Source organism: Branchiostoma lanceolatum, chromosome 1, assembly GCF_035083965.1.
Source record: "Branchiostoma lanceolatum isolate klBraLanc5 chromosome 1, klBraLanc5.hap2, whole genome shotgun sequence".
Lineage (NCBI taxonomy): Eukaryota > Metazoa > Chordata > Leptocardii > Amphioxiformes > Branchiostomatidae > Branchiostoma > Branchiostoma lanceolatum.
In genome coordinates, this window is record NC_089722.1 from 12643654 (window position 1) to 12663507 (window position 19854).

At 40.4% G+C, this 19854-nt stretch overlaps 1 protein-coding gene across 1 annotated transcript; it reads right to left on the bottom strand.

Moving 5' to 3' along the window:
* Window positions 1–672: 672 nt before the first annotated feature.
* LOC136435337 (metal regulatory transcription factor 1-like) lies at window positions 673–19824 on the bottom strand. Its single transcript, XM_066428763.1, has 10 exons — window positions 18946–19824; window positions 11177–11308; window positions 10627–10700; window positions 10285–10409; window positions 9093–9251; window positions 8437–8572; window positions 7698–7912; window positions 6298–6420; window positions 5906–5998; window positions 673–5004 (listed from the first exon to the last, which is right to left on the bottom strand). Exons 1-10 carry the CDS (start codon window positions 19581–19583, stop codon window positions 4501–4503), a joined length of 2199 nt encoding a protein of 732 aa, XP_066284860.1. The 5' UTR covers window positions 19584–19824; the 3' UTR covers window positions 673–4500.
* Between the last annotated feature and the right edge of the window lie 30 nt (window positions 19825–19854).

The window sequence follows — 19854 nt, forward strand, 5'->3', positions numbered from 1 at the left end:
GTGAAAATCTTCTAAGGAGAATAACTGAACAAAGGAACAACGGATTTCCATGATACTGTATTTAGTATGCAGTTAGCTTAGATAGAGATATTAACAATGAAGTGCAAATTATGCTAATTGGGACGTAATTTGCATAGCTAATGAGGAAAATCTATATTTGCAGTGCTTTCCATTATAAGACTCAAATACATGTAACACATGTAGTTTATAGAAAGTGGAGCATCAACAGATACCAATTATGCAAATAAATTCCTGATTTACATAATTAATGCAAAAACACTGAAATTCATCAAATTGGAAAATTATAGGACTGTCAATATTGCAACATGTGTAAGTAAGATAAAGGTGTTTATATATCATGTAAATGTCTAAGTCATTTGCATAAATAGAATTGTTCATGGAGATATGAGGTAGCCGGAACTCTTGTTTTTGTATGCAAAGATACATGACATGTATTTTACATCATAACATAAGGCCCTTTCATTTTTGTGCTTTTTGAACCCTTTTCATAATAATATAGATGTATTATTCAGAATAGCAATCTGAAAAACGATGTGATGCACCTATTTTTGACATCTTCCCCACTCTATGTGGAAAGCTTTATAGATATTAAAACAATAAAATCCATTCTGAATCAATCATCATGATGATAACAACAACAGACACTCCCAATCTCATACAGCAGTCAAGTTTATTGTCTCTTTATCAAACTCACAGGCTTCTCAAGGCCCTCCAAAAAGTTTGCAGACAAAGATGTCTACTCAGTAGACAGACCCTGGGGTCAGGGTACCATCGCAAGTATTTTTGCAATCAAAATTACAACTGTTATTCAAACATGTAGTCAATATAACGTTAATTCACACCCGTCCAATTATTGTTTGTTCACACAGTGGATAGAATGCTCTCCAGTTTGAGCTTGGTGAAAAACGTGAGTACTGTACATGTAGTACCTATTAAAGATTCAAAATTACATTTAAGACCACACAGTCTGGGTACAATAATTGTTAGTTTAGGCTTACCCTTTCACTCGCTTGTGATCAAGTGGTTCTGACCAAATATTTTCTATATGTCTCTATACATGTATAGCCATTATAACAAACCTTTGGCTTAACACACCAGCTTTGCAGGAATGTGGCCTGGCACAGCAGCTCGTTAAATATATCACACTGAATAATGTGTCACTGTGTCACACCTAACCTTCGCACATCTGTAAGCATTGTTTAATCTGGTGAGGATTTTCCAACAGTACTTGGTGGCAATGAGTTCGACTCAACGACAGTTCTAGGGAGAAAGAAAATTTTTGGAACACCACAATTCTGGGTTGATAACAAGGAGGTTGCTTGAAGGCATGTCTATTTCTTGTTTCTTTTTCTGAGCTGGTATTGGAGTAACCGCAAACTAACAAGGCTGGTACCAAAGATAGGGAGCATACAGACTGGCCACATGTAGGCATTGAGGATAGAAGTTTATATTTCAACAATAGGATAATATGTCAATGTTGATTATACATCTACAATCAACACAAAATGTACAAACTAAGCCTGTTAAGTACAGTATATGATATATGTGTGCCCAAACTCTTCCACATGTTATTATTTTGTTCAATATATTTTTCAACAGTGGCACATTGACAGTTTACATATTGAATATGCAGCATACAAAACCTATAATTTTACAATAATATACAATGTTACATGCTCAAACAAGTCCCTGTAGTGCATTATTAGATTGCCTGGGTATCTACTTAACGAAGTCTAAGGAAAACACCTGAAAGCAATTACAAATGTAGTCTAACTGAATTCCACTCGTTTTAAAGCATGGCACACTCTCACAAAAACCTGGTCCATAGATTCCCTACTGTATTGCTTTAAAGGGCCAAAATATGGAGAGGAATAGGCCATCATATTTCTGTCTGAAACTTGGTGTGTGGACCAATTATCTGTGAGCATGGGCTACATACATGCAAGTGCAAAGAGACCACAAGCGTAGGTTCTGTGAAAGTGGACAACATCGCATGAATCTACCTTTACAAAAATGGCCGAGTAAAAAAACAACTTAAAACTAAACATTATATTGCAATAGTATTGAGCTATAACAAATTTTAGGACATGATAGTTTGTCAGTTTCATATAGTCACTTTGGGGCTAGCTTCTTACAACTTCTTACCACAACAAATTGTTTATTACATGGCACACCTTGTGGAGTAACGTTAAGTATATGCATACATAAAATGGAAAAATTTCTTATTCTAAAAAAGTTTGTTTCACCTGATCTGCATCAATTTACAGAAAACACTTGACCGTAGAAATATGTAGTGTGTAACACAATCTACTGTTCTTATATAATGAGCTACTCTTGAATAACAATGGAGACGTTGAGAGGTTTCCACAGTAAACAACAAGAAATTCATTATGAACAAGGATCTTTAAACTGATGTGTCACATACAGTCAAAACTGCCCAAGAAGACTACTCATTGGACCGATAAAATCTGGTCTATGTTGACCGGTGGTCACTATAGACAGGATTCTAAGTGCATGTGTCAATGGAAAAAAAGTGGTCACGTTGGACAGGTGGTCACTTGAGTAGAGGCAGTCACTTACACAGGTTTCATGTAGTACAAAAAAGTCCAATTTTGTGTGTGCACAGTTGCAGTTTAAAGATCCTATTCTACAAGTACATGTACAGATAAACTTTCAAGCTTACAATAGATTTAGCCATTTAAAATGTGGAAATGTGTAAGTGATATCTGATACAGATCAGAAATAATGAAGGCTCTTCCAAAGATGTCATTAACGATTGCAATACTTTGGACTTTGAACACATTTTGACACTCAAAAATATGGCAGTTAATTTACAGCAAAGGAGTTTATATAATTCCGAAGAGTAAACAAAAACTTTAAGTAGGCTAAACTGTACAATTCAAAATGCCTGCTACATTACAAAATATTTTATATCTTAGATCTAGTACACACAAATCACAAAAAAACATGTCAGAGGGCATAGCAATTCAAAACCTTGTCAGACACAACAGTTACACAGGAGTCAATGATGTCAACTACTGCTAAACAGATATGCACAGGAATCTATGATGTCATCAGAAAAATTACACAGAGCTTGTCAGCTTGAACATGTCACTACCCGAGGTACCAGTCTGTAGAAACTGATAAAGTTATAACACCATGTGTGGAACAATGACATCTCGGAAAATTCCCCTCATCAGTTTAAAGATGACAATACTATAAATGTTTTCGCACAAGACCACGAGGTATTCTAGTGAACTGTCAAGGACCTTTTAATTCTATAGCAAATTTTGTATTTATGAATCAAATAATTTATCCAAGGCCTTAGAGGACAGCCTCAATGTGACATCTCTGCCTTGTAAAGTCACATCCTGTCAGTCAAGGCCCCAAAGCACCACTTCTATCAGCCAGATGAGCCCCTAAAGCCTCCTGTTCAGCTTTGGTTTGGGCTACAATTGTGCATAGCTACATTGTTATGTTACCTGTTCATCTACAATACAAAGGACATGTTTATGTGGTCAATAATTCAATTTCTAAGTTGCCCTTTGGTATATTTACAATTCTCGGACAACGACAAGATGTAGATAAAGCTATCTTTTTGCTATTTTGCTAGCAAATGTCACAAATAAGAAACTATTAAAGCTTCAATTCAAACTGTATTAATAGCAATGCTTAGAATCTGCCAAAAATGAGCTTAAACTAATCAGTTATAAGCAGCAAAAACTATCGAATAGCTATGCATATAGCATTTTTGATTGGCCAATAGAGGTGCTAATCATAGCATTAGAGATGCCATTTCTAAATTGTAACTGAGTTCTATATATCTGATATAGTAATATATGACAACTTTGTAAGCCAACTTACACATCTACAGCTCTTGCCTTGCTACAAGAACAGCATTAGTTCGGCCTTGAATACGAATACATTCTTGCAATGCTGGTACATATATATAGACTATCTAATAGAGCAGCTGCTTACAAATGCAAATACATGTACTAGTATTTACTTAATAAGATCTAAATTCCTTAACACACTATTAACACTTTCAATGCTGCTTTGGCGCTTTCATAGAAAGAATTACAAACTTTACAATCAATGTTACCTTCTATGTTAAATCATCAGCAATGATTTTGAATAATCACAAATAAGAAATATAATGAATGAACTTGGGCTATTTTGCTTTGCTCAGTTACAAAAGTATACAACTTTAAAAGTAAGTCTATTGACGTGGAGGTATCAGATAATATAGCCTTTTGAAACAAATATACCAGCCAGACTGGTTAAGAAGTTTGAGACTAAGTTTTTCCCCAAGTATGTTTATTTTTCTTTGCAATGTGTTGAACAAAGATAAAAAAAAAAACACAAAAGAAAAACCAGCACATCAGCTTCAATTCAAGACACAAAATATACAAGACATACAACTTGAGAGAGTCTTATTGAAGACTTACTGTTAGTCTCGGTACAATAAGTTAGTATGTATCAATGCGTAACTCTTTCTGGAGAAAGCTGTGCTTGAATGAAGAATTGTTGTGAGGCACTAGAAGTTGTGGTTGTTATTGTTGATGTTGCTGTATTCTCCTTCTCTGGCTCTGGCTTGATCTTACAGTCACAGGTGCACTTACAACAGTTTGCGTCGGACTCTGTCTTGATTACAATCACCGGCAGAATAGGCTGGCCGGGATCGCTGCTTGTCTGCTGCTTCCCGACCGTTACTGCGCTCTGCGTAAGCGATGGCAGAAGTTCGGCGGCCTGCGGTGCAATGCTCTGCAGTTCCTCTGGCCGGGTCAGAAACACGGTTGTGATCCGGTCGCCATGCCGCGTTGTACAACAATCCTTCCCGCCCGCACTGGTGGAAGGAACAGTTGTGGCTGTAGACGGCTGTGCAATGCTGCTAGTTGTTTGCTGTGTCTGACCTTGCAGTTGACCTTCAGTTTGACCTTGCTCCAGGGTTTGTATGACCTGCTGCGGCTGGACCAGGTTTAACTGTAAGGGACAAAAAAATCAATGATATCAATGTGTGAAACATATTTTCCCCAAAACTATTGGAAACTGGAACGATTTATCATTATCCTCATGGAATTTTTCGTTGATAGCTTTATGCAATGCCTGCAAGTTAGCTGGTTTGTTTGTTCGTTCGTTCAGACCCTTGTAGCTCCGAATGACACATAGGGCAGCAACTTTCTTTGCTGTTTCAGTAGCAGGGCATTATGGGCATATTTTTATAGGGAGGGGCTGCTAGACCTTCTACTTTAAGGTGCATTTTACGTCCCTTCTGAAAGAGGGGTGTAGCCCCAACCAAGATACCCTTCCAAAGATTGTGCAGGGGTCTCAACTGTGAGGCTGCTACCAGTTGAGTTACATGGACATCCCAGCTGGTTTGTATTAAATGGAAATTACAGAATACTGGGCGGCTAGCACAGATTCAAGAAGTGTGTGTCATATCAAAAGGCTTTTATTTCAAATACAGAAACAACTCCTGTATTATGCCAACGGGCTGTTATATCAGTTGAAAGAATACAGATTATAGAAGCTGGTGTGTTATGCCAAAGGTTTTTATATCACATGAAAAAGCTTGAGTGGTATGCTGCAGAGCAGTTACTGTAAAATGTAAAAATTTTCGCAGTGGTTTAATGTTTGAGATTTTCGTGGTAATCTCTTCAACACAAACCTTCTGCCCATCTACCTCCTTGTTTCAACTGCAAATTTTAAAACCAATGCTCCATTTTCTCTCTGATACAAAATTAGATCCCACAAACTTAAAGGTATGTACAGCATACTGGCTAACAAATAAAGATTAAGAAACTCCTTTGCTATGTCAAAGATCTGTTCTACTAGCCGATTAGTACAGATACAAAAAAATGTACAAATGTACAGGTGCACATACCGGGAAGGTCTGTGGTGGCTCAGTCTGGAACTGGGACATGTCCACATCCTGAGTGGAGCTGCTGTTTGCTGTGGGTCCCACCGATGTTTGGACCTACAAGGAGAGGTGAGAAACAAATTTAGATTCCACATAATTCAGTTATCCTAATAGTAACTGTGGGTTACAAAGATACACCATGATACAAACATCAATTCATAGACATGTTGAAATGTTAGTTGAAACGGAAGGTTTTCCAAGAGGCCCATGAACCTTTTATGAATGTCAACATGGTATGCAAAATGGCACTACTCAGAAATGTCTCAGCAGCCTATGTTGTAAATGGCTAAGGCGTGGTCCATTGCAACTACCGACAGATAACCTTTCATGCTGAATATTTAGTTATGTCCTGTTACCTGCTGTGACATGTGCTGCAGCAGGGAAGCGATCTGTGTGTCGACCTGCGCACTGCTGACATCTGTGACAGGCTGTGCTGATGTTCCAGCTGATGGCATCTTCACTTCCTTCAGAGTAAACACCTGTGGCGAAGAAAATCTTACAGCTTTACATTTTGGACAACCAACATGATTCAGCTGGCTGAGGCATGTAGCAGAAAGACCACTGAAATGGCTGCTGCTAAACCCTTTTGGTTTTGCTAAATAGAACTTTATCATCTGGTTATTCACCATGATAGTGAAACTCGCTTTGGCAGCATTCACCAGCAGATCATGTGTTCCATTGCAAACATCTGTCCGGATCAAGACGGCCTTCAGGACCGTCCCTCTGTCCTGGGATAGATATTGCTTTTCGAGACAGAAAAGACTTCATACTGTCCAAAAAATATACTTTAGTTCATGGTATGAAATTGATGAAAGTGTATTTTTGTAAGCTTAAAATGACAGACTCAACAGCAAAAACTAACAACATGGGCTCCAAAACAATGAGTCGGATGGAAAAATGTAAAGCTGGAGACAGCCCTGGTCGAGACTGACGTAGATGAAGACCTACCAAGCCTTTGTTCTCACAGTCATCCTCCAAGGAGCCAAAAAAATCATACAAAGACACTAACACAGGAACTGGAAGCCTTAGACTCCAAGTGCTTGAGGAAGATTGAAGTATTTGCTTGCGTGGCTCCACCTCAAACGAAGCAGTGCGATGCGGACCAAACCAGCCACCAGTCAGCCATAGTATAGCTTAACACCAGGTGACCTTCTTGGGACACACCTCTAGAGGCACACCAAAGAGGCATTTCTATCTTTATAGCCGGTATAGCTGCCCTTTCACGTAAAACACCAGCCTCCATAGAGGAGGATAAGTGATAAAACTGGTCACCTCAGCACCAGATCCAACCAGTAAGTGCCCTAGAGGTCGTCCCTGAAGGTGGGAGGACACACTGAAGACACTGAGAGGGTTATAGGTCACCAGAGCCAACCGGAGGTCCTGTGCCAAACATTGAACATCTTGGATAGATAAGTCTATTTTCAGTTTTACTGGGATGTCATTCAGTCTAACACAGGATTAGTCTTTTAACAGTGTCCATGCCCCACTTCTTGTAGCCTAGAATCCATCTATTCTAGCTCCGGTTTGCTCCAACGATTGCTTCCACACGAAATACTCTAGCCCCATCCCCATTTAAATGTTTGGTTGCGTTACCGCTTGCACCACAGGGACATGTCGCTAACACTCAATTTTCTCCCTACCACAAAATCAAATCCCTGCGAACTTAAAGGCACTTACAGTATTCTGCATGGAAGCTATCAAAGGAGCGAATGGGGCTGGAATAGGATGGCTACCAGGCTACTTTTCCTGTCCATACCTGTGAGTTATCCGCCTGCCCCTCCCCCTGGGACTGTACCACTGGCACATTCATGAGGATGGTGGGGGGGATCAGGTTGGTCTGTGGCTGCAGCTGTAGGTCGGGCGGCAGCAGTAGGGTCGACTGTTGCTGTGGCAACTGTTGCCCTGACGACTGCAGCACCTCCACAGGACCCCCCATGGAGCTGTAGTCAGACTGTTGCACTTGTGTTGTACCTGTGGTTGGGAAAGAAAAAGCAACGAAGGGTCACTCACAAATGTACCATGCTTGGTGCAGTGGTTTGAATCTTGGCTGTTAATTGTTGCTCACTACAAAAAAAGTAAATGCACATGCAGCTATAAAAGCTAGCTGTCCTTTGAACAAGACATTAATATAAGTTGTGATACAGTGGAGGAAAGAGTAGGAGAATTTGCCTAGTGCACAGTGGACTGGTGTGTCAACTTGCCTCTGGAGCAGATTCTGATGGTATAAGGTTCAAATCCATGCTGTTGGCCCTCACTCAACGTGTAATTGTATACTACTATAAAAAGTTACAGTCCATATAATGGCACATTAAGCTGTGGTCCACTGTTCCTTGTTAGAATTTGCCTTGTAATAAAGAGCTTTCAAATACTGTAAATAAATTCATTCATGCAGGAACCAATTTTATAGATTCTTACAGTACTTTGATTAAGGTTGCAGTCCTGTTTTAACAATTCTGTAGTATATTTGAAATGTCATGATTTTGCATGAGACACACCTGTTCCTGATGTTACAAAAGCCGGTGGCTGGGTGGTCACAGTCACAGCAGCATCCGGTCCTAATGCCACGATCTGGTTTCCCTGCTGGTCCGTGTAGATTGGCGTCAACAGGTCGGTGGAGATAGTGGGGAGACCCTGCAGTGAAAGAGGTCCATACATAATGTTACATAATCATATCCTTTAAAAAAATATCCTCAATTGTAAACAAGCTTGGAGGTCTGACAAGCTGTTCAATTGTGTATTGTGTATAACCAAATGATGTTTAATGTATATAAAGCTGGTATCTTACACCAAAGAAATTACACGAAAAGGACTGAGCCAGCATCTCTTGTCCCTGAGTCAGTAACATCATAGGTCAAGTTCAACTCAAAGAGTGAGGCCTAACTGACACAACAGGTGAAGCAGGGGTTATGAAGCTGCTCAGGAAATTTTCTTTCGCTCCATAAAATTGTTTCAACAAGTCAAGAAATAAGAATCAAATACTTGGACCTTAACTCTTGAGTTCAGGTTGTTTGGCAGTGTATCTTACAAAAAATAACTGGTACTGTGGTAGCTTAAAGTTTCTTGTTTGAGAGAGGGCGAACAAGAGGAGAGGTATACAAGTAAAAACAATGGGTTGTTGAAACATGATAAGCAGACAAACAAACAAACAAACCATGCTATCTTGTGCCTGTGCCTGGACCTGCTGGTTGATTTGTTCTAAGAGTGAGTTGGCGTCCCCTTGTCCCAGCTCGCCTGACGAGGCCAGAACAAACTGGCTGCCTAGCGACCACTGTTCTATCGCCCCCGTTGTCGTGGTGATAAACTGGGCCTCCTGAGGCGAGAGATTTAAAACAACCTTTAGAATACAGTCAAACTTGTCCATCCAACCAACTCTATCCTACAACCAACTCTTGTCAACAACCACATTCAGACAGTCCCGTCCGATTTTACATAGTAAGTGAACTCTTTCAAGCAACCAACTGCAGGCTTCAACCAGCAACCACTTCCTCATGGGCCTCAGGGGTCATACTGTGTAGATTTTACACTCCATTCAACAACAAAATGATTGACAGCAGTCCAGCAAGCATTTCAATAACAGATTCTACAGTCGACGGCAAACTTGTGTTTATGTAGCAACAAATGTAGAACAAAGTGAATTCAAATGTAGCAACTAATGTAGAACAATGGAGACACAAATCTCAACGTAAACATTCATTGTAAGTACAACAAAGGTTTTGTACATGTACCCGAAAAATCTTTTGTTATGTTAACGTTTATTGGCAATGTAATCGACAGTGCATTGTAGTCTTGTAGACAACAACAGTTTAGTTTGTTTTTTCTTGTATATACTGTATTTCTTCACTTGTCTTGTAATTTTATATGCATAACAGGCAGATAAGTCCTGTACGTGCGAAGTATTTATGCAGCCTCATTTATCATTTTATGCCCACAAAATCGGCAAACCGACCCGAGTTTTATCCAACAGCCAACTCCAGTCAACAACCACATTTCCTTGGTCCCTTGACTGGTTGTTGGATGCAAGTTTGACTGTAGCTATAAAACTGCAGAATCAATTTTACACAAATGGCAACAAACAGAAATTACAGAAAGCACTTGGACAGCACAGACTACAGCATCATTGTGTTCTCCATATCATGCACAAATGTCTATTCAGCAGTTATTGAGGGGCCCTACATCTAAATAAGAAAAAAATTTACATGCATATTTTTCTCTTCATCTAAGGCTGAACAAGCAAGTAACCAACCAATTAACAAATCATAAAAATTTATCGGTAACTTTTTGAGTAACTTCCTGTTTATCATTGACATCTTTTTACAACATTAAACAGTCACCTAGATTCTTACCTCTCCTAAGGAACCTAGAGAAGACAGGCCCTTCTTGGCGTGCGTCTTGGTGTGACTCTTGAGACTGTACTGTGTGGTGAAGGCACGTTGACAGCCTTCCTTCTCACAACTGTAGGGCCTCTCACCTGGCCATACACAAGGGGTAACCAGCCAAATAAGTCTTAAGAAGTAGCAATACCTAATTATGTGTTGATGCTCAATGCACAGTTTCCTTTGTCTTGATAGAACATGTTTGATTCTGCACCAAATATTTGCAATTATAGTGTTCCTAAAGTCTGTTACCAATTTTATCAGCATCTACATATAGTTACTCACTTTAGCCTTTAGTTTAGGTTTACTCACCTGTATGTGTTCTTATGTGGGTCTTAAGATGATGACTTGCAGCAAAGGCTTTTCCACAGGAGGTCTCAGTACATCTGAAGTAGGAGTAAGAAGGAAGAAAGTGTATTTACTAGTACTTGTAAGGTTTCTCCCCAGTGTGAACACTTGTAAGGTTTCTCCCCAGTGTGAGTATTTGTAAGGTGTGTGTACTTACTTGTAAGGTTTGTCCCCAGTGTCGGTACTTACTTGTAAGGTTTCTCCCAGTGTGAGTACTTGTAAGGTTTCTCCCCAGTGTGAGTACTTGTAAGGTTTCTCCCAGTGTGAGTACTTGTAAGGTTTCTCCCAGTGTGAGTATTTGTAAGGTGTGAGTACTTACTTGTAGGGTTTCTCCCCAGCGTGAGTATTTGTAAGGTGTGAGTACTTACTTGTAAGGTTTCTCCCAGTGTGAGTATTTGTAAGGTGTGCGTACTTACTTGTAAGGTTTCTCCCCAGTGTGAGTATTTGTAAGGTGTGAGTACTTACTTGTAAGGTTTCTCCCCAGTGTGAGTATTTGTAAGGTGTGAGTACTTACTTGTAAGGTTTCTCGCCAGTGTGAGTTCTCAGGTGTTTCATGAGGTCAGACCTGGTAGTGAAGTACCTGGTGCAGCCGTCAGACTCACAGTTGAAGGTTTCTCCTGAGTGGAGACGCTGGTGTGCTTTTAACCTGAGGCAAAGGGCAAAAAACACATCAGGTAAGAGTCTGGGGCACCAGGGCTCCAAATCAGTGGTGTTCAGATCGCCAGTGACCACAAAAATATGACTCAGGAAAACTTGATACACGCTTTGGGACAATTTTGGGACAATTGAAAAAATATGGCTCAGGAGAACTCGATACATGCTTTGGGACAATTTTGGGACAATTGAAAAAAATCCCAAACTTAGTTGAATGGGCGTCAGAAGGATGACGGCTGAGACACAACAAAAAAATCCCAAACTTGTTAGCTGAGTGTCTTCTATTCTAAAGGCAAAATTTAGCAGAAAATTTGTTCCTTTATCAATTTCTTCCCATCAAATTTCTGCTTATGTGACAAAAATACATCTGTAAAATACATTTCCCGCAGACATTTCAAATGGTAAGTAAACAAGATCGCAAGATCGGGTGCCACTATATTTGCAGTCTGAGGGTTAACATGCATTGCTGGTCAACACAGATATACATGTATCTTCCTCAGTGTGCTTATGATATAGATAAGTTATAACCCCTGTAAAATAGCTTTGCTTGCAAACCCAAACCAGACATGTGTAGACTAGTCTGATCTTTCATTAATCATGCAAATTCAACAAAGAGTGCTTTCTTGGTACAAAGTAATGCCGAACCAATTTGGTTCCAAAAAGGTGTCTGCTTTTTCTTTATTCCTTAGGGCTTTGGAAGATATGCTTTTAACAATATGTTTCTTTGTGACAACTCAAGAAGGCAAAAATGGTTCTCCCCTTTCTTGCTTTTTTCTCCTAACAGTACAAGCTTACAGGAAAATTTATCATGGTCTGACAGAAATCTAATTTTCTGCCATGGAGTTTTCAGTGATGGCTCCACAGCCAGAGATAGCCATCTTGAAACACTCAGACAAAGGCTAATTTCACAAGTGATGGGGTGTGGTGGGCAGTGTGGCAGGAATAGAATCATTGATTCTAGCAATTACTCTTCATTCAAATGGAAATGTAACTGGATTCAGTGTTGCTAAGTATTAGATCTCTATCGTCCACTGCTTTTAAAAATTTATTTACCAAATAAAGCAAAATATAAGGTATATATATATAATACTAATTTTGGCCTATTCTTTTAACAGTACATAGCCTCATTTTTAATTGTGTGCTTTTTACACAGCTGTGTTTTTGTGCCACTGATATGAAATTGAACAAAGTTCAAAGTCAAAGTATAATATGCCAAAGATAGTTACCCAAGCAACTGGATAAAATTTTGAAACAGTCAGACGTTTCAGATAGCATCCGCTGTCTTTTGTCAGTCACTGACGAAAGACAGTGGATACTGTCTGAAACGTCTGACTGTTTCAAAATTTTATCCAGTTGCTCGAGTAACTATTTTTGGCGTATCTTAGTTACTACCTGGATGTCTATCCTTCATCAACGTATCAAAGAATAATATAGCTGGAAATGCTAAGGAATGATATTACAGCTGGTAACCACAGCACTTGAACTAAACATACTAAACATATTGAATCGCTCTGCCAATTCATTCTAGTGACACTGAAGTTTGCTGAAGAAGAGTGATGGATGTCAATCGAAACGTCCAAATGTAATCTATGAATCTTATCCTGTTGTAGAGATTGAATTGTTTGTAAGTACTTAACTTCTGTTTTCTACATGATTCCTAATACTGAGTCTGAGTACTTTTAGTTTAAAATCAACTTCAGTTTCAAAAACGTCTGTATTTTGAGCCCTGTGGTATGATGGTGTACTGTAAACAACTTTATTTCTTTTTTAAGTCAAGAGCTGAAAACGATAAGCTGTTGGTACCAAAACACATGAAAACAATGGGATATGTCTGTTTAACAAAAACACAAGAGAGAACATGAAAAATAATGGGATGTGCCTGTTTTCCAAAAATCCTGACATAGCTAGCATTTACAGAAACAAAAGTAAAAAATGGTCACAAACAAATTTGAGAAGAACATCCTGTATTTTGTACTCCAAGAATCTAAGTGGGACAATGCTCTTTAACTATGTTTCAGATAAATCAATACACTCTAGCACCCTTCTGTACACCGTGCATTTGCACAATACACAAGCCTTTAGTCTCTTGACCCATACACAGTGATGGGAAAGTCATGTTTGTTGTTGTTAGACATTCTAACGTCAGGTTAGAGGGGAACAGGTTTTTTTCGCGTGAAGAATGTTCGCGTACGCGTGGAAAATTTTCGCGTGGAAAATTTGAAATGGAGAATTTATTTATAGGTTCAAAATATCAAAGTAATTTCATCATCAAAATTTTTCTCCCTTGGGAATCAACTTGTTTTTGTATTTTTTAAATTTCAAAAATCCTTTGAAATTTTTTGGGTGTGAAACTTTAGACTTGTAAACCTCCAATTCCCTTCTGATCAACTAATTAGCGTATTTTAACGAGCAAATGATCAAAATTACAGGCAAACTTTTTCCCTGCATGGGTGTGGGCAGGGTGTGGTGTGGTTTGGTGTGTGCTACTCCCAAGGGACTCAAGTCTATTCCCAAGGGAGAAAAATTTTGATGATAAAATTACTTTGTTTTTTGAACCAATAGATAAATTCTCCATTTCAAATTTTCCACGCGAAAATTTTCCACGCGAACGCGAAAATTCTTAACGCGAACAAAACCCCAACCCGGTTAGAGTAGCATTCAAATACAATCTATTTCTGTCATATTAAATATAAACATGGTACATGGAACCAGCTCCAGAGTCCTAAATACTATACAGTAGACGCAGAAATGATTGCAGCGATCTTTTGATTGCGGTTTTTGCAGTAAGCTCTTCGCCGTAAACTTAAAACCATCGAAAATTTTTTTGCCCTCCTACCCCCTAGTCTACTACGTATCGTCTCAAACGCGAACTTAAAAGTACCGTGAACACTCCATTTTCTCCCTACCGCGAAATTAAAACCATGCGAATTTAAATGCATTTACAGTAGTTTTGTCAGGTTGGTAGTTCAATGATTTACAATGTTCTTATTTCACTACCAAATTTCTAATTAGGCCCAGAGGAAGATGGCAGAAAAGGCTGTTCAATCGTGGTACAAGTTCAAATTTTGGTTCTGAAATAAGTACATTGTAAGGATTTCCATTATTGCTGAGTTTACAGCAGTAGCCATAAATCTCCCTATCACTAGGGAAAATCAAATGTCAAGAAATCATCTGTATCATTAGAGAAATCATGGTGCTTATCATGTCCACTTTGCCTGCTGCATGCTTGTGTAAGCAAAGATGTTTCCATAGATGGTGATCTACATGTAGGAACATTGTGAGTCACGTGTGAGAGGCAACAGGAAGATTGTGAGAGGCATGACAATGCAATGTTGAGTACGCTAATCTTCAAGCCAATCTTTGAATGGAAAATTCTTACAATTTCTGACCTGTCAGTCACACACAGTCTCTCACGCCAGAAAAAAATCTAATATAGTAATTAATACATCAATGTACTATTTCATTTTAGTGCACTGTATAATGATCATCATTTGTATAATGATCAGAAATTGTACAAACATTTTTGACTTACCGGTAACACGTTACAGTCATACTCATAGTCACTGTTGTGTAATGTAATCGTGCAAAACACAAGCCTAGAGATAAACAACTTAAGAAAAATATGTATTGAAAGACTGAGAGGTATTAAAAAAATTGCCGAGATGTTCCTGTCAATAAGAATTTTTTGTACTGTCGAAGGGATGCTGCTATCAATACAATTTTTGGCACTATTGACAGGATGTGCCTGTCATTGTCAATGAGAATTTTTTGGCACTATTGACGCAGAATGTTCCTGTGAATCAGTATGATGAGACCTCATGATCCTGTCAACCCTTACCCTAAAATTGTGCAAAAATGAGCCTTGTTTACATTCCTGAGTAAGACTAAGAATGATTAAAAAAAGTAGAATAACAAAAAATGGATGTTAAAAAAATGTTATAACCAGGGATCAAACCCTTGTCTTCTGTATGCAAGGTTTGTATTAAAGTCGACCGCGATGACTGGACAACTTGTTGAACTACATGTATTGCACAATTTGCACCAATTCTTTATTTTGACCTTTACTGATTCAAATCTATTCCTGTGCTTCCTGTCACTTCCTGCACTATCCACCTCGACACCAGCATCCTCTGTCGCGATCATTCTCTGCTACAAGTTGTACAGGTTCCGACTCGTGGCAACGCGATACTTGACCAGGTCCTTACGAACGTCGGCAGATTCTATGGGTCTCCTACTACAGCGCCACCTGTGGGACGGAGTGACCACAACAGCGTTATACTGACTGGTGAACAAAGTCGCTCGAGCAATCGTAGCCGCAAAAAAGTAGCCAGGCCCATGCGGAACTCAGACATCAGGGCCTTCGGGTCCTGGGTTACCACCTACTCGTGGAATGAGGTCGAACATGCAACAGATGCTGAAGCTAAGTGTGCTGCATTCTACACAACACTCAGCAATGCCATCGAAAAGTTCTTCCCAACCAAAGTAGTACGTCTACACCCGAAGGACAAACCATGGGTCACTCCACACCTTAAATCCCTCATCTCCGATCGCCAGAAAGCCTTTGACAAAGGCGATACCAGCACCTGGAAACGTCTCAGGAACAGGATTGCGCGTGAGATTGCTACAGCCAAAAAGGGATTCTACAGGGACAAGATCCAAAATCTTAAGACTGCAGACCCCCGGAAGTGGTTTCAAAACATCAAAGAAATGGCCAACATCCGTAAAGACCCCGCACATATTGAAGTTCCAGGTGTGGACCCCTCTTCCATCAAGGATGTGGCTAACGCAATTAACAAACACTTGGCGTCAGCCTCTCAACAACACCCTCCTTTAAAGCTGGAAGACCTGCCCCCATACCTACCAGCTCCAAGCCCTCCCCCGGAAGTGTCAGTCTGGGAAATGTACCACCGACTACGAACGGTCAAACTGAACAAGTCCGCCGGTGTTGATGGCATTTCTCCTCGACTCATACGAGAATTCGCCTTCGAACTCAGTCAACCACTAACCAGCATATTCAACGCCTCCCTAGCGGAAGGAACTGTACCTGCAGTTTGGAAGAAAGCCGACGTCGTGCCGATTCCAAAGGAGAACCCTCCTCGCCTACAGAAACTCAGACCGATCTCTCTGACCCCAATTTTCGCAAAAGTATGTGAAGGATTCATCACCGACTGGTGCATGAAGGACATTCTACCCATGATTGACACCCGCCAGTATGGATCCCTCAAGGGGAAATCTACGACACATTACCTCACAAGTTTGGTTCACTTCCTAGCAAGCACAACGGACAAACCTGGATACATCAGTACACTCGTGCTGACTGACTTTACCCGTGCTTTTGACTGTGTTCACCACCCTACCGCCATCAACAAGCTTCTCGCCCTCGGGGTGCGTCGATCCATCATCCCTTGGATTTGCTCCTTCCTGACAAGCCGGCAACAACGTGTCAAGTATCATGGAACTCTTTCTGAATGGGAAACACTGTCTTGCGGAGTACCACAAGGAACTAAGTTAGGCCCTCTCGTATTCCTGGCCCTCATTAATGACGCTGTTCCGGTTGAAGAAGGGTCGGCGGATGGCTGGAAATACGTTGACGACATGTCGTTGGCCGAACCCAGACCCAGAACTCTTCCTTCTACAATGCAAAGGGACGTTGATGGACTTGTGCGCTGGACTGAATCTAATTACATGCAACTTAATCCAGTGAAATGTAAAGTTATGGTTATATGTTTTATGAGAAACCCACCCCCACCTCCACAGTTGTATGTCGGACCATCAGAGTTGGAATTAGTGCAGTTTGCTAGAGTTCTAGGTGTAATCCTGCAGGCCGATCTCAAGTGGTCCACTCATGTAAACTCGATAGTGAGCAAAGCTAACCGTAGGCTTTATCTGGTGCGTGTCCTAAAGAAACATGGACTTGTTAACTATGACTTAACGCTTGTTTTCTGTGGTTTTGTAAGACCATTGTTAGAGTATGCTTGCCCTGTGTGGCATCCTGGTCTCACTACTCTCCAGTCAAACCACATAGAAGCTGTACAAAAGAGGGCGTGCCGAATGATTCTAGGTAAAAACTATGTTAGCTATGACAGAGCATTAGAACAGCTGTCACTCACTTCCCTGTACCTGAGACGCCGTAATCTATGCATGAAATTTGCACTGTCGATCTCTAAATCCCCCACCTTCTCTAGTTGGCTCCCTCCGAAACGGGGAAGCGTTCATGGCAGGGATCTAAGGTCAAAGGACAAATTCACACCGTTCAGCTGCAGAACTTCCAGATTTAAGAACACCACATTACCTTTTACCGTAGAGTTATTGAATGAATTGTAGTACTTGACTTAAGTGTATATATATAGTTTTTAAATATGTTGAGTTATGGTAAAACTTGTATGAGCAATTGAATGTTTTATCCCATACCCCAATTCAGCCGGGAAAGGCTGCAACGGTATGTGTATGCAACTGTTTGCAAATAAAACCAGTCATTATTATTATTGACAGGAACATGATAATTTAGAGCTGTGTACCAGTAGTGTTAGGTACAGGTCCAAAATACCTGACCCTGCTGTATCAGGTACTGGACCTGACTCATGGGATGGCTACTTTGACAGATAAAATTACTATGAAATTACCGTGGCAGTGATCTAAAGCCACTCTAAAGCACAAAAAACACATTTGCATGGCTGGAGTCAAATTTTCATCTGTGTTTTCATAAAAATAATACCTAGCACAATCAAATATTATGTTTTTACCAGTTCAAACATGCTTTTGTCCTTATTGAAAATCTAGCATTTTCTGAACAAGTTGTTAAGGTACAGGTTCAGGTCCGAACTGTACCTAAAATTTGTTTAGGTACACAGCTCTACATGAATCCATGCCCTAATATCAATAAGGGTTTTTTTAGGGCTCCTTTGGAAATCAGTTACTAGATTAACCGAAGGGACCACCCTAAAGATTAATAAAAAAAATGAATAAATAAACAAATTATAAGTTCAACTGTGAAGCCCCCTAAAATATCAAAAAGAAATTTGAGAAAAAATAATACAGGATCTTTTGATAGTTCTGCGGTAGTCATTAGTGATTATTATTACATAAACATGACTAAGGTCTCATTCATGAGTTTTTTCGCCCCTTACATAGGCTTACATGTTATAAAAATACGTGTTTCACATGGCCACGTTCGTAATGAAGCTACAGAAAATGCACCAATGTTATTCATTTTATATTGAGAACATTTACCTTGATCATGCAAAAAAATTGCCAACAATTTCACTACACTACAACTCTTTTTATTGCAATTACAACCTGCACTTAGCTACTACCAAAAAAGGCACTTTCCAGCTGAAGAGCACAGTGGCACAACCGCATCACGCACAATGTCGGGATGTGCACATCCGACCTCGCGCGCGGCTGCCGAACTTGACCTGTTAATTTCTTCAGTTACAAACAAGCTTTCATCAATTTGACGCTTGAGATCAGTCGGGCTCGCTAAAAGGGAATTTCATACCGATATACACACACGTTCATGCAGCCGTTCATTTTTTGGGGTACGGATTCTTTTAGGGTGCCCACTCGGAGAAAAACAGGAATGAGACCCTAAAATTATGTTGTGAAATAAAAATCAAATGTCAAACATACCTGTATAAGGTGTTGAAAGACTTCTCACAACCCAGCGCATCGCAGCTATACGGTCGCTCCTTCGTATGGACCCTGACGTGAATCTTCAGACTATAAGATGTTAAGAAGGCCTTGCCACAACCCTGCTGCTTACAGACGAACGTGTAGTCCTTGGTGTGCGTCTTCTGGTGGGTCTTAAGGTTCCCCGCTGTACTGTAAGTCCGTTTACAATCGGAGTACGTACAGACGTATCTCTTCACTTCCTTACTGTTTGTTGTGGGACATTCCGTCTCTAGCGTTAAGGTGGCGTGGTCAATGTTGGTGGGATCGGGCATGTTACATCGTCCTGGGGTGATAGAGAACGTGATCTGGTCGGGGGATATGGTGTGGTGGATGTACCCCTGCGCAGAGTTGTCGTCCTCCATCTCGTCCGGGTGTTCGTGGGAGCCACCATCTTTCCCCAGACACTCCGAGTCCGACGCGCCCTCGATAAAAATGGAGGTCCTATCGAACCCGGGGTGGATAAAACTATCGCTTCCGAAGGCCCCATCATCCTCGCCCAGCTCCGAGCCTCCCGTGTTGCCGTTCTGGTCCGTTTGGAAGGAATCCTGCGACGTTTCGTCCTCGAAACTTTTCTCCAACCTCGGTTCGGCCGCCATCTTGTGTCTCTAGCTGGGTCAGGTTACTTCGACAACAAGGGGTGTGCAGGACTTGTCATAAAAACACGCAGGTGCGAGCTTACATTCCTACAAACAACATCCGACCTCTCCTTCCGACACAGTCTAAATCAAAGATGTAAAGTCTGCTTATAACAGTTCCACCTAGATGGAAAGTTCTGAAAAAAATTGAAAGTCAGTCTCTAAACGCAAATGCATATTTTACCAAAAGACCCGTGCGCAAAATGCGTTGGTGTCGGCTGCAAAGGGCAGT